This window comes from Staurois parvus, unplaced genomic scaffold (genome assembly GCF_062004578.1).
Source record: "Staurois parvus isolate SC_StPar_1 unplaced genomic scaffold, SC_StPar_1.0 ptg000051l, whole genome shotgun sequence".
NCBI classification, from domain to species: Eukaryota; Metazoa; Chordata; class Amphibia; order Anura; family Ranidae; genus Staurois; species Staurois parvus.
Window position 1 is genome coordinate 1,175,706 of NW_028317847.1, and position 15,314 is coordinate 1,191,019.

At 41.0% G+C, this 15,314-nt stretch overlaps 1 protein-coding gene across 8 annotated transcripts in view; it reads right to left on the bottom strand.

Moving 5' to 3' along the window:
- ADAM22 (ADAM metallopeptidase domain 22) overlaps positions 1 to 15,314 on the bottom strand; it is a 368,503-nt gene that overhangs the window by 22,966 nt on the left and 330,223 nt on the right. For 3 of the 8 annotated variants that reach the window (XM_089666234.1, XM_089666238.1, XM_089666236.1), the window contains 2 exons: positions 12,334 to 12,400; positions 5,120 to 5,206 (listed from right to left, as the gene is read on the bottom strand). In XM_089666234.1, the coding sequence (XP_089522360.1) occupies positions 5,120 to 5,206; positions 12,334 to 12,400 (154 nt within the window). Of the gene's footprint in view, positions 1 to 5,119; positions 5,207 to 12,329; positions 12,401 to 15,314 lie in introns of those variants that run through there. The other 5 variants (XM_089666235.1, XM_089666239.1, XM_089666237.1 and 2 more) reach the window with 2 other exon arrangements.

Genomic DNA, 15,314 nt, shown 5'->3' on the forward strand with positions numbered 1-15,314 from the left:
GGAAAACACTGTGCATGCATTTCTGATGCTGATTAAAAACACACTGGACTTCATCCAGTGTGAACAGCCCTAAGCCCTATTTTCACCTGGTGATCTGCCAGTAAGTCTGACATTTTTACCACATTTACCACATTTACCACTGACAGAGATGTTTACATTGGTCAGCTTTTATATATATAAAACCTTAATCCCAGAAGGAAAAAAAATCTGTTGCTGTAACTGCTTAAAAAGTGTTGTGTGGAGTTCAACTTTATTTATTAGTCAAGTCCATCTAAATCTGCTAGTGCATTTAACACTACCCCCTCCCCAGACTGCCAATGCTGCTGTCCAAGGGTGTCTCCATTGCTCCTCCATCAAGAGTGGAGACACCCAAAGATAGGAAGTGTGTTACTGGTCAGATTACCAGGTAAAAATAAAGGGGAAAAAGCCTAAGAATGAAAACAAATGCAGCCACCACATTTATGGTTTGATAATCTGCAATATGTTACATTTTTGTTTTTGTATTACCGCTTTAAAGCACAAAGTAGGTCCATTCAAAGGATAATGCAAAGAGTACGAATAATGTGCCAAGTCTAGTAACTCAGCAACCAATCAGACTTTATTCCTTAAAAATAAGTGCATGATTATACTAACAATACAAATTACCTGTTCTGTTGTTTCTCATACCAAATGATTCAATGCCAGAAGACCTAATCATCATTTCTAGGCAGAACATGCTGTAAATGGAGTGTATAGAATCAAATACTAAAGGAAATGTGCTGAAGGTACAGGGAGGGAGGATAGTATCAGATGAAATTAGATATTACTAGAATCATTTTAGAGGCACCATGATCATTTCTGCCAGCCATGCATGAGAAGCATAGTGCTTGTGCACATCTATAGGGATTCCAAAAATACTGTACCTTTGACACTTCATTCATTAAATAATTAATCTTAAGCTTTGGCTTCCTCAAGCAAGGATCCTTGATGGTCCCAGCAAGGATCTCAATGGATTGCAAGAGTAGTGAAAATGTGGAAGGTTATATTTGATATGTCTACAGATGTTAAGCTACCTAAGATATTTCATACATAAACCATTTATTTAGCTGATGTGTTTACAGTAAACAAACTCCAAACACCAGATCATTTCATTGCAGTTTGGTGGCTTTTAATAACTATAATTGTATCCAAGTTTCCACTGACTAAATTAGCCTTTCTCAACAAGTGTTCCATTACATCTTCACAGTAAAAGCAATGTTTTGGAGCATGACGAAGGAGTCCTGCAAGGCTCTGAAACATTGCTTCTACTGTAATGATGTGATTACTGAATAAACTTTGGACCCACTCTGGAGATCCATGGTTTGCTGGTAGCAATCCCTTGCTCTGATTGTCTTTGGTTCCTGCCGGTGGTTGCTGCAGCACCCGTCTACATATACAACCATTTTGCAGGAACGTGTGCGTTGGGAACAGTGTGTTGAACCACTGAACCCTAGAGGTCCTCCAAAGAGCCCTACAGGTTCCTTGAGCAATAAGCAACTTCTACCTCTTAGAAGAGTAACATCTGACACCTATGATCTTTAAGCTCTCTGTATGGGTGTGATTATTCCCAATGTAAGGAGCATTCTCCCAGTGATCATCACATTAATGTAGATATAGGAATTATTGGCAGGGGTTCCCTGAGCCTGGAAAATTATTTCAAGGGTTCCACCATGTTGAAAAGGTTGAGAAAGGCTTAACAAAGATGGAATAGAAGAAGATCAAAAACGACCTGGATGCAACTCATAAATATATTTTTATTGATTTCCACTCAAACTGTTATCGATCGGTCATTTGAAACCGGGAGAATTTGAGGTTAGACGTTGATAGTAACAAATTGTACAGATTGTACAGCCAATATAGCCCGTGTAAAAGCTGCATGGTTGCCATGGGTTACAGCATTTTGTATTTCAATAAGCATTATGGTACGCAAGTGAAGTCTTCTGGTGACCTTTGCTGGTTGACATTGTGTACCACGGCGGTCACCATAAGTGATGACATGAGGAGCGGTCCACTATTAGTAATGTTACTGGTCATGCAGCAGAGTCATGCCTGACCAATCTCAGGGGAGACTGAAAATCCTTGTGCTTTATAATTTAGGAAAATCAGCTTGCATATGGTTTGTAGACCAGACGACTCATGCCCATGCATCTGCATGAGTAAAGTAAACATTGCAGATGGATGGTGAAGGTAGAAATAATGTGTGTTTAGAGAAGGCATGCAATGGATACAAAGTAAGTACAGACACTGGCAGCTATCAGTAGTGAGAGGCAGCATGCAGAGACACCCCAATTTAAAGCGGAACTCTTTAAATAAGGAAGGGTTAAAATCTCTCCCAGGTTATACTGCTGTGTGTATCTCCTTTGGGGAGATTTTCCCATACTTCTTGTGCAAAAAACAACAATCACTGAGACAAGAAGTGAAGGGTAATCTCCCCATTGACAGAGGTTTTACTCCTTCACTGTTTCCAAACTACAAGAACTTTTGGCTGGAGTTCCACTGTAACAGCATCATAACCAAGTCTACATAAGAAGCCCAACCACAAGAAGCAAGAGGTCCAAAAAGAATGCTATCTATTAAAAGAAAAATGTATCCCCAAAAGAAGGTTATAAATTTGTTCCTCACTAGGATATTGTGAGGATCCATCTATTTCACAGAAAGATTCCAGTCTAGTAGAAAAGTAGGAATTTCCATTTTATTTTCTTTGCAGCAAATGAATCCTGCATGTCTACATCCTATTGTATAACTTTGTGTAGCTGGCAACAAACTAGCCATTACAGATAATGCAGTTACATCAGCAGCCCCCACCCAATGCCCATGCTAGACACCTTCAGAGTACAGGCTTGTGACATTTAGCACAGATACTGCTATTAAAAAAAGAAATGTCAAATGTATAAAACTTCATATTAAAGTACTAAGGCCTTGTTTACGTGGGAGTACTACAGCATACACCCTTGTGAGGGCCATGTTTTGTTTGCACAAGGATGCACAGGTGTCCCATGAATCCCCATGCAAGCAGTCCCATTCATGTCAAATGGGACACCATGGCTGCATGAACACAGCTGATGCTCCCAATTTCATAGCCATACAGGTACACGGGTGCATGGATACAGCTGCTACTCCCAATTTCACGGCCATACAGGTACACGGGTGCATGGACACAGCTGCTGCTCCCAATTTCACGGCCATACAGGTACACGGGTGCATGGGCACAGCTGCTGCTCCCAATTTCACGGCCATACAGGTACATGGGTGCATGGGCACAGCTGCTGCTCCCAATTTCACGGCCATACAGGTACACGGGTGCATGGGCACAGCTGCTGCTCCCAATTTCACGGCCATACAGGTACACGGGTGCATGGGCACAGCTGCTGCTCCCAATTTCACGGCCATACAGGTACACGGGTGCATGGACACAGCTGCTGCTCCCAATTTCACGGCCATACAGGTACACGGGTGCAAGGACACAGCTGCTGCTCCCAATTTCACGGCCATACAGGTACACGGGTGCATGGACACAGCTGCTGCTCCCAATTTCACCGCCATACAGGTACAGGGGTGCATGGACACAGCTGCTGCTGCCAATTTCACCGCCATACAGGTACACGGGTGCATGGACACAGCTGCTGCTGCCAATTTCACGGCCATACAGGTACACGGGTGCATGGACACAGCTGCTGCTCCCAATTTCACGGCCATACAGGTACACGGGTGCATGGACACAGCTGCTGCTCCCAATTTCACGGCCATACAGGTACACGGGTGCATGGACACAGCTGCTGCTCCCAATTTCACGGCCATACAGGTACACGGGTGCATGGACACAGCTGCTGCTCCCAATTTCACGGCCATACAGGTACACGGGTGCATGGACACAGCTGCTGCTCCCAATTTCACGGCCATACAGGTACACGGGTGCAAGGACACAGCTGCTGCTCCCAATTTCACGGCCATACAGGTACACGGGTGCATGGACACAGCTGCTGCTCCCAATTTCACAGCCATACAGGTACACGGGTGCATGGACACAGCTGCTGCTCCCAATTTCACAGCCATACAGGTACACGGGTGCATGGACACAGCTGCTGCTCCCAATTTCACAGCCATACAGGTACACGGGTGCATGGACACAGCTGCTGCTGCTCCCAATTTCACAGCCATACAGGTACACTGCCCCTAACGCAGAGATATGTTCGGGGCAGTGCACCCACACAGCTGTCAAATTGGGAGCTCTGGATGTGTCCATGCAGCCATGGTGTCTCAATTGATATTAATAGGATTAACTACATGGGGATGTATGGGACACCTGTGATGCCCCCTGTGGGCAAATATGGCCCTCGCACGAGTGTATTCTGTAGTATGCCCACGTGAGGGAGGCACAGTAATAAACGTATTGTTACCAATTTTGGAATGTAAAAAAAAACAAAACAATTGAAAACCTTTTGTTATATATATATATATATGTGAAAAAATACTTATTGATCCTGCCACAAATAAAGGCAGTTCATAACTTCCTGGCTATCCTGTCTCTACTGCATTGAAATATCAAGCAGTGTTATCTACCCTTCATGGTTCTCCTCGGTCACATCAGACAGATGCGGATAGGGGGAAGGTGTTCTGTAACCCAATTCAGAAGTGAGCACCCTGGGGTGACATATTTGCTCTTCCATAGATACTGTCCAGTGAGTGAGAGTTGTTACCCTAAGACAGGACATTTTAAAGGCAGGGCAAAAATCCTGGAAAAAAAAGAAAACTAATACAGCCACCGTATCTAAACACTGTAAGCAGTGCTATATAATTTTATATACATTTATATAATTTTTTATTCTTGGCTTTAGAAATACTTAATGTTAGCGGAATTTCCTGACTGTAGTTTAAAGATAAAAATGTGTGTTGGATAATATTAAAAATACACGTTTTTGGGGATTGTTTTCTCCTTTAAGATAAAGTTGACACTCTCACACTAACAGATATATACAGTAACACAGAACTTAGGATATATACACATAGACGTTTTGTATATATCCACCTTGTCATGTATATATCTCAAGCTCCACCATAACACTTTATGGCGACATGTCTCAAGCGTCACATTACATAATACCTAATGTATGGTCCATCTGTGTTTTTATTCACATCTTCTACCCATATAGCTACATAATGTTCTCTTTTGTAGGAAGGGTTAAAATACCTGCAGAAAGCGACAGGAGGGACAGAAGAACAGAGAAAGCAGGGTATACAGTCTAATAATACAACACAGGCTTGGATCAGAAAGAAAGGGAAATGGAAATGGTTATAAAGAGAGAATGAACACAATAAAAAAATAAAACAAAGCAAGCAAAGCAGCATTCAGGAGAGAAAAGTGCTAGGGTAATGAACGGTGTTGATAAAGAATAGGAAACATGGTACAGGTGCTTAGAGGGGCTCTTCTGCAGCTGCATATATATCCAGTTTCCAACCAAGTTGTCTTTGGGAAGAAGTGTATGTTCTCCCTTGATACCCAATTTATGATGCAACTATGAACTGACTTTTTAGTTTTTGAAGAGAGTAGATAGTGGTTAAAACCCCTGTCAAGTTTTTAATTGTAAACACCTTGAAAGACACATTCAAGTACCAAGCAATTCCACCCATAAGGGACTTTAAAGGCTCCATACTAGAAGCAGAATTAGCACACTTAAGAAGTATAAAAATAAAAATACTAATAATTACAATAAGTTAATAAAATAACAACTAGTTGTATTTGCATGCTTCCACAATTTTCACAAGCATCATAAAACATAAAATAGAACAATAATAATACATACTGAAATATGATATTGTCCCCGGAGAAGCAGCGGTCCAAGCTAAGAAATGCATTGGACTTGGAATTTGAAGAATGCGCAAAAAAAAGAACCTATATGGACCATGTATAAGTCTTTTTAGCACAGAATGTTGCATTATTTTTTATGATGTTTGCGAAAAAATTGTGGAAGCATACCAGTACAACTATTTGTTATTTTATTAAAAGATTGCAATTATTAACATTTATATTGTTATACTATAATTGTGCTAATGCTGCCTCTAGTATGGAGCCTTTAAAGTCCCTTATGGGTGGAATTGGTTGGTTCCTGAATATACTAGGATACGGCATTGTATGATTTTCCCCAATATTTGTTTGGCTATTCCATTCTTAAAATATCTTGAAAGCTTTTGCTTCACTTTCTGTCTCTGAGACACAACAGGAAGTGAGGTAAAATCTCTCTAAAATAAAGTATAGCCCCTGAGGCTGCCTTTACACTGATCTGTTTTTGTGTTAAAAAAAGTGCAAGAAAAATGCATGACCATTAAATCCTATGGAACTCTTCACACTGGTCAGTTACGGGTCTGTCGCGGTTTTCAAAGTCCTACTTGGTGTGTTATTGGTGCTTGTTTGGTGCCGTAAAACAAAATGCAACAAAAATGCACCTCCCCATTGAAATGACTGGAAAACATAGCAAAAATGCATAAAAAATGCACCACGGTTGTATTTCTGGTATGGTTTTTGAGTCACGTGTCGTTTTTTTTTTACATGTTAAAAACCCACCAGAAAAATGTGGTAAAAACACGACAAGAACGCATATGCACGTTTTGGAAAAGGTGCAGTGTGAAAATAGATATCTAGCAGTAGAACAAATGTATGATAACTCAGTATTTAAGATTTTTCCTCACTTTCACTGACAGGGACAGTTGTCACCAGGACAAACAGAGTGACTTAATGTACCCAGCAGGGACACAGACAGCAGTAAAAACCTGACAGGGTCTCTAACCCTTTCCTAGTCTATCTATAACTAAAAAAATAATGGCTGATAGCCTTTCCCCCCTTGCAAAATACACTCACCAATCTGCACTTTGCTGCCTCCCTCCGCAGCTGTAACCCTTTCTCCACTGCTCTACAAGGGCAGAACTTCTGGGTATGCAACCTCCTCCAAGTGACAGTATTCAGAAATGGGCTGCCTATTAATAGGCCTGAACTCTGTCATGTGGGAAGGGGCAGTAATGGAATCCACCTGGTTAAGTTCTGCCATCATCTGACATCTTAACCAGGGTGTACTCCTGCAACAGGAAGGTACTGAGATATTATGGATGGGTGAGTATACCTTACTGGAGGGGGGAGCTGCCTAACAGCAGGCACCATCACTTTGCCCTTAATAAAAATGTTTCACTTTAAGCTGGCATGGACATCAAACAGTGGTCCATGATGGAACAATTCAACCATCTGAGGAAGTCTTTCAGTTCTGCTTTTGACAGAAATATAAGTGCTCAGGTCACCAGCAGGGAGCAAGAAGATGCATGCAAATGCCTCAGGTTCCAGGTTTTCATGGGATAAATAATCGGTATAAAATAAGGTGTTCTAGCCAGAACAATAGTCACCTCATGTCTATGGCTGTCTTTACCCTTTTGTGATTGTCTTTTTTAAAAGCGAAAAAACTACCCTTGCTCTGGGGCTCCCAAACACTGCAATGGGTAAGTGCTGTTTTTGCCCAGAGCACCAGTAGAAAGCACATGTATTTACCTTATCTCTAGCTCCCAGAGGCTCATGCTTCCTTGCAACTGGTCCTCCGAAGCCTCTTAACACTGATCACAGCTGACGCCATTGTACACAATGCAGGGCCATCAGTCCTACATATATGCCAAAGGCCCACCGACCTGGTGCATCTAAGAGAAGAGAAGAGTGCTGGCTACCAGAAAAGCAAGGGATAAGGTAAGTAAAAGTGTGCTTTACTGATACCCTATGCAAAAACGAACACTTAACTCTCACAGTGCGAAGGGAGCCCCCCTGCAAGAGTAGTTCTTCATATTCCTGATGTTCAGTGTTAAACCTCTTGTCTGTATCAACAAACTAAAGGAGACTGGAGAGAGGAGTTTTGTCATTTTGATGATGAAATAATTTGTACCTGTTTACAGGGAGAAATCAGCTAGAAGGAAGAGAAGCCTGCATTTGACTGAGGCTACAAAGAAAATACTAGCAATCAAATAAATTGACACCAATAAACAAGGTGTGGGTCTCCAGATTGTGTGGTATTAATGACTTCACACATTGGTTGGTCACAAAGACGACCCATAGTGTGCTTGTGAAATTACGGGAATTCTGAGTTTTATGTAAGAAAAAATAACAAAAGTTATAAAAGGATTAAATTGGACTGGGTAGGGTTATTATACTTGTTATGTGGTCAGACTATAAAAGAAGTAAACAAAATGGCATTTTTTTGTTATTAAGTCTTTTTGACTAGAACTGTCAAAGTTACCCTGTACTGGCAGCACACTGGAGAGCTGGACCAAGAGAATAATGCTTCAACATGACCTTGACCTCAACTCTACTGAACACCTTTGGGACTGGAGTGCCATTAGCAAGCCAAGTCTTCTAGTCCCAGATGTTTTTTTTGCTGAAGGACTACAAATTCCCACAGACGCACTCCAACATTTTGTGGAACAGCTTCCCAAAAAGTGGAGGCTGTTATAGCCACAAAGGAAGGAAGAACTTTCATTTTAATGCCCACGGTTTTGGAATGGGACATCCAACAAGCTCATATAGGCGTGGTGGTCAGGGGTCTACACATTTTTTGGAAATTAGGTAAATTAAAAACAAGGTTGCATGCATTGGGTGTAGATATAACAACTTAGTAATTTACTATCACTTATTAGGTTTAAAGTACAAAAAATTCCCTCAGCCCCCTCCTTAACCCCCCCAATACATACAGCAGTATATTCCCCCCACTATGGTCAATACTTACCTCCTCCGATGGCTGTTTACTCCTGTGCTGTTTATAGATAATAAAATCTAGCTTCGGGCTGCTCGCACCTGCTCGTTGATGCCTTGGAGATTTGAAAGGGCCATACCACACTGAGGAGGCTGATGATTTTTTTTTTTTTTTACAAAGGTGAATATGTACTTTGTTGGCTAAATGGAGCAGATTTTACCCTTGTATTCATTTTTTGAGAGGTTGCTTTGTTTCCCCATTGTACAGATCTTTGATTTCCTCACTACACTGCACTTTATATACTAGGTTACTTTGCTTGTGTTTGGATGTTGGGTATTTCAGCACAATCCATGCTGTTGGACTAAGGTGACTGATTTACCTATGTGGATATAAAAAATGTCCTTACAGAACAAGTCCAGCTGAATGTGAGTAACTACAACTAGCTATATTATGTCCAGGATAAATGTGAATATGCATAGACAGTAAAAAAAAATTCTATTTCAAATAAAGATGGTGTAGAAGGGTTGTCTAAATGCAGCTAACTTCCTTCCAAGTAGTCCTTTACAAAATACCAACCATCACCTTCAGCCCCCTGTAGCTTAAAATGGCACCTAACATAGAATAAGCAGCACAGCAAAACATATACATGTCAAATAGTACATATTCTGTACAGGTGTGGGGACTTTTACATAGATATGAAATGGTTATTGCTTTTTTCATTGCGCAATTCACTTTTTAAGAAAAAATATTTAACCACTGGGTTTCCCGTTTCCATCTATAAATTCCCTAGTTTCAGATTTCACTATTTGTAACTGTTTTCATATGCAACTGTAACTTAATGAATATTTGAAGTTTAACAACCGGAATTGTACAACTTAGTACACCCCTAAACATCTGAGCACATCATTCCTATATCATATACATCATATCCTATGATTCCAATCAATGTTTCTCCTTTGTTCTGTTATGTTTAGTGCTGGTTATAAGTGTGCCATTTTTGTATTGCTTTGATAGTCTTGCTCTAGCTCAGGTGTCTCCAAAGTACGGCCCGGGGGTCGGATGCGGCCCTTTACTTGTTTTTATGTGGCCCTTGGGGCATTATTCCCCCCACTATCAGTAACAGTGGGGCAAAGTTCCTGCCACTGACACCGACAATGGAGCACTATTCCTCCCACTGACACCAATGATGGGGCACTTTTCCTCCAACTGACACCAATGATGAGGCACTATTGTTCCCACGAACACCAACGATGGAGCACTATTCCTCCCATTTACACCAATGATGGGACTCTATTCCACTGACATAAACAATGATTCGCTGTTCTTCCCCTTAATACCAAATATAGCTCACTATTCCTCCCACTGACACCAATGATGGGACACTATTCCTCCCACTGACACCAAGGATGGGGCACTATTCCTCCCACTGACACCAACGATGGGGCACTATTCCTCCCACTGACACCAACGATGGGGCACTATTCCTCCCACTGACACCAATGATGGGGCACTATTCCTCCCACTGACACCAATGATGGGGCACTATTCCTCCCACTGACACCAATGATGGGACACTATTCCTCCCACTGACACCAACGATGGGGCACTATTCCTCCCACTGACACCAACGATGGGGCACTATTCCTCCCACTGACACCAATGATGGGGCACTATTCCTCCCACTGACACCCAACGATGGGACACTATTCCCCCCACTGACACCAACGATGGGACACTATTCCTCCCACTGACACCAACAATGGGAGACTAATTTCTCCAGCGAAGACCAATGATGGGTCACTATTCTTCCCCCCAATACAAAAAAGGGGACAGTATTTACTCCCACTGATACCAGGACATTTCTGCTCCCGCTGGCCACATTCCGGCCCCCCTAAAGTTTGCAGGACAGTAAACTGGCCCTTTGCTTAGAAAGTTTAGAGACCCCTGCTCTAGTTCACCAATTTTATTGTACTTCACAAAGTTCTTATTTGATAACAATGTGGCAGTTTTCCGGTGTTGTTCTTATTTATTAGTTCAGTTGTAGTTTTTCTATTTTGTTATATTGTATATTGTATTTTACTGGAATGCTAGAATTTGTTAGTTTTGCTAGCTTTGTTCTAGTTTGCTAGTTCTTGTATAGTTTGCTTGTTTTGTTCTAGTTTATTAGTTCTGGTGTAGTTTGTAGGTTTTGTCTTAGTTCAATGGTTATGTTCTAGTTTGCTTATTTTCATCTGGTTAACCAGTTATATTGTACTTTTTGGCTTTTTTCTAGTGTTCTAGTTATGGTGTGGTTTGTTGGTTTTGTTCTAGATCCCGAATTTTATGGATTGGTTTACCTGGTTTTTTTTTGGTAGTTTCTTGGTTTTATTCTAGTTTGGCAGTTATGATGTTGTATGCTAGTTTTGTTCAAGTTTTCTAGTGCTTTTGTAGTTCGTTGGTTTTGTCCTTGTTTACTGGTTATCTGCCAATTGTTTCCATCATCACCATCATATTGTAGCTTGCCTGTTTTGTTTTAATGCACCGATTATATTGTAGCTTCTTGATTTTGTTCTAGTTTTTGTGTAATTTGCTGATTTTGGTCAGTTTGGTTTTATTGTTCTGGTTTGCCAATTATACTGTAGTTTGTTTTTTCCCTATTCAACCATTGTGTTGAAATGTGCCAGGTTTGTCCTTATTCATCAGCTGTTGTAATTTATATTGTTCTAGTTTGCTGATAAAGTTTCATTTTGCTGATGTTGTTCTACGTTACTATTTATCGTATTATTTTTCAGTTATGTTGTAAGTTTCCAGTTTTGCACCATTTCTTTTTTTTTTTAACTTTTATCACATTTTTTCTTAATTTAAAAAATGTGTTTCAGGTTTTTTTTAGTTTGCTAGCCTGCAGACTGTCCAATGAAGCAGATGATCTATGAGTTAGGTCAGAAAACTGGCAAAGTTATACGATAAACTTGATCATTTTTAGCAGGGGCGGACTGACAACTCATGGGGCCCCCGGGCAATAGGGGATCATAGGGCCCCTGTGTCCTTGCTCAAACTCAAAAAAGCCTATGAAAAAGGTACCAGGGGCATCTCATGGGGCCCCCTACTGACCCCGGTCCCTCGGGCAGTGCCCGCGTTTCCAAATGGTCAGTCTGCCCCTGATTCTTAGGTATAATGGTCTATTAGCAGCTCTTTCACAAAATGTCAGTCATTGTTTTCGGTTTACTGGTCCTAACCTGTCACAAGATCACTAAGTGAAAAGACTGACCTATGCAGAACATCAACATACATAGATAAAAAGACATAAACCCTATCTTAGATTAAATCTCAATGAACAGAACTGGTTAGCGTGAACGGCATGCGCTGAAGTAGATGACAGATGGAACATATTGTGACCATTTGTCTTAAGCTGTGTGTGCATAAAGCAAGCTTCAATTCAAATGACAATTAGGCATCCTGCAGCACTAGATGATGCACAGCTACAAGTTCTAGCAAGCTTGCCGGGCTTGCTGGGATTTGCAGTTCTACAACAGTTAGCAAGCCACGAATTGCCTAAATTTGAAACAAAGGCTGGCCTGCTGGGTTTTATATAGCATGAATTATTCAAGATGTAGGTTCTTACTCAGTGGAATTGGAGCGGGGTCTGAATCGCTTTCCTCGAAGCTTTTTCCTGCTGCTGCTTATGTTTCCTGGAAAACATGACAAAATGAACAAACAAGCTGTGTGACTTGCCATAAACAGCTGAAAATACTATGATTCCAATTTCACAAAGTATCTAAGAACTACTGTCCTCCTTCATAGTACCCTTTTACTACTACAGGTACAGTACTGCTCAGTACTGGTGTGCTTTTAGAGTAAGAAGATTTAAGGGAATTTGTCATAAGAGAATATTGTAGGTTGGCATTGTTGACCACTCCTTTAAAGAATGCTGATTGCCTGGCTGTCATTCTGAAGTTTTGGCTTCATGTCCAAATAGCTGACCTGGAACAAGTGCAGACATGCAGAGCAGAGTTGCATCGATACCAGTATTGGTGCCAATACTAAGCATTTGCATGAGTACTCACACTTGTGTAAATGCTCCAATATCTGAAACCAATACCTTTTCGGTGCAATTTGAGCCCATACAAAATGAATAGGCTTCAATGGCAGTGCAAAGTATTGCATGTGATTTGAACAGGCATGTGGTGCAATTCCTGTCTGAATACCATGCAGTTTCCCTGCAGGTACGGTTTGATTTGCAATGCGATTTGAGACATTCATTTTGTATGGCCTCAAATTGCAGCACATAGATATCGGTAAATGATATCAGTGAGTACTTGAGCACAAGTATCTGTACTCGTACTCTTGCAACCCTAATGCAAACTTTTGGTTTTCTTCTGACTTTCTCTTGTTGTATATACCAAGCACCATGTTGTCCCAGATCTTTGACTCAAAAGTTAGACACAACCAGGCCTCTAGCATTAGTAGTAGAGGCCAGCAATGGGAGCTCCAGCACTTCTCTCATAACAGGTTGAATTTACGATTGCAGCATTTAGCTACAATCAACCTCCACTAAAGGTGAAGTGTTGGGTTACACCTCTGTGAAGAGAGTCTCTCGTGTTCTGTATAGTTCATGTCGACAAGTGCTCCAGTCAAATTCTACATTTTCCATTTGACCATATGCATTTGTGTTAAAAAAAAAACATGTATTTGACCTGCTTTGCACATCAAATGCAGGGCAACATCCATCAACATGAGCCGTATCTATGTACCATATCTCTTCTCTTTTTGCCTTCCCCCATCCCTTGACCATGGCTAGTCTCTAGGTAGACAGACCCACCATCTGCCTGCTGTTTAGGCTATAGTACTTGAGGGCAAACTTCTGAAATACTTTCTGCCCAACAGTAGAGACGGAACAGCATACAAGGAAAGCTGTGAATTATTTTTTCGTTTAAACATTTAGGCCCCTCTAGAAAAAAGCAGTTATCAGTTTTACCTGTGTGAGAGGTTGTAGCAGTAGGAATGAGCCCATAGGGGACTTTGTTGGAGACCTGGAACTAGTGTTTCAGATGCCTTAGCTTAGCAATGCCCCTGGTCAATGTTTACTTACAAAGTTGCTTCAACATCGGGCATTGCAGCAATGTGTCATGGGCAGGGAGACAGTACATGTCAACACCACATACTGGTGATCAGAAATAAACTGGCTTTAGTACTCTGTTCAAAAAGTGCAAGGCAAAATAAAAGTGCCTCTACACGTATGATATAATCTAAAAAATGACAACCAAGTCCCTCAATACGTGTTGGCTGCCTGAATTCCTTGGGTGCATACTCAGTTGTTATTACAGGATGAACCCATCCTCTGCATATTTTTAAAGCTGATACATCTACAACATTGCATATGACTGTATCCCAAAAAAAACACTTTACCATAAGGAGGTGAGGACCCTTGCAACTAATATAGAGAGGTAACATCTGGATGTATGGCGTGTTTGCAAATGATAAAGTTCAGGTACATGGAACTTATCTTTGCGTGTATATGTGAACTTGCCTCCACAGTTTGATGTAGAAATGTAGACTGTTAAAAGATTATTACTTTATATCTACTAAATGAGAACACTGGGGCTAAATCCTTTTTAGTGAAAGAATATCCAGAAAGAATCTCATTATCAGTAATACACTTTTACTGAGAAGGCTGCCAGGCACCGAATTATATTTTTATTAATGTGGAATTACCATTTATTTTTTGAAGTGAGCTGTAGAACCAGTGCATTTCTTTTTGTTTTATTACAAAAAGGGAATAAGCTGTTTGGATTCATTTAACTGCTGCCAATTTGCTACAGATATGTTTGATTTACTATTAGCTCCAAAATGAATTCACATCAAGGCTAGTATTATACTCTTACGAATGTCAGAGACTCACAATTTACTGTCTGATTACAAGCATCAAAGCTTGCTATTATATTCTTACCAAAACAAAGCCTGGGCATAATTAATTTCACTGAACCTGGTAACATACGGTGTAACAAAGATTGCAGATGCTCCCATGTTTTACATCTGCTTTAGAATTGAGATCTATATATGTGTTCTTATTTTGTATACTCTGCCAACTATTGTAATTGATCTCTTCATAGGCTGATTCAATGTATAGGGTTAGTTATATTATCCACAAAGTAATGAGGGGTACACACAGGCTGAATATCGGCCGAAATCAGCAGGTACAATACAAACCGAATGACTTTCAGCCCATGTGTACAGCTCTCTGACCAATAAAAGCCGAACTTATAACCTGCTGCTGTTGAACGAGCATACTGGAAAACCAGCAGCTGACCGACATCCAATTAGCGCTGGCAGCCAATGGCTGCGAGTGCTGGCCAGTGTGTTCTAGGGGAGGAGGGACGATCCAGCACTAACATTGGATAGTTAGCATGGCGACCTCTCAGTTTTTTTTTTTTGTCCAACGCTCTGAGTTGAGCAGAAAAAAAACTTAATATGTGTACCAGGCTTACGGCCTGGTTCACACTAGGAATCGCAGAGGAACACGATACACATTCCTGTGTAATTCACATGCAATTCAGTGCAGTGCAATTTGAGTCCTTTCATTTTGTATGGGTTCAAAATCGCACT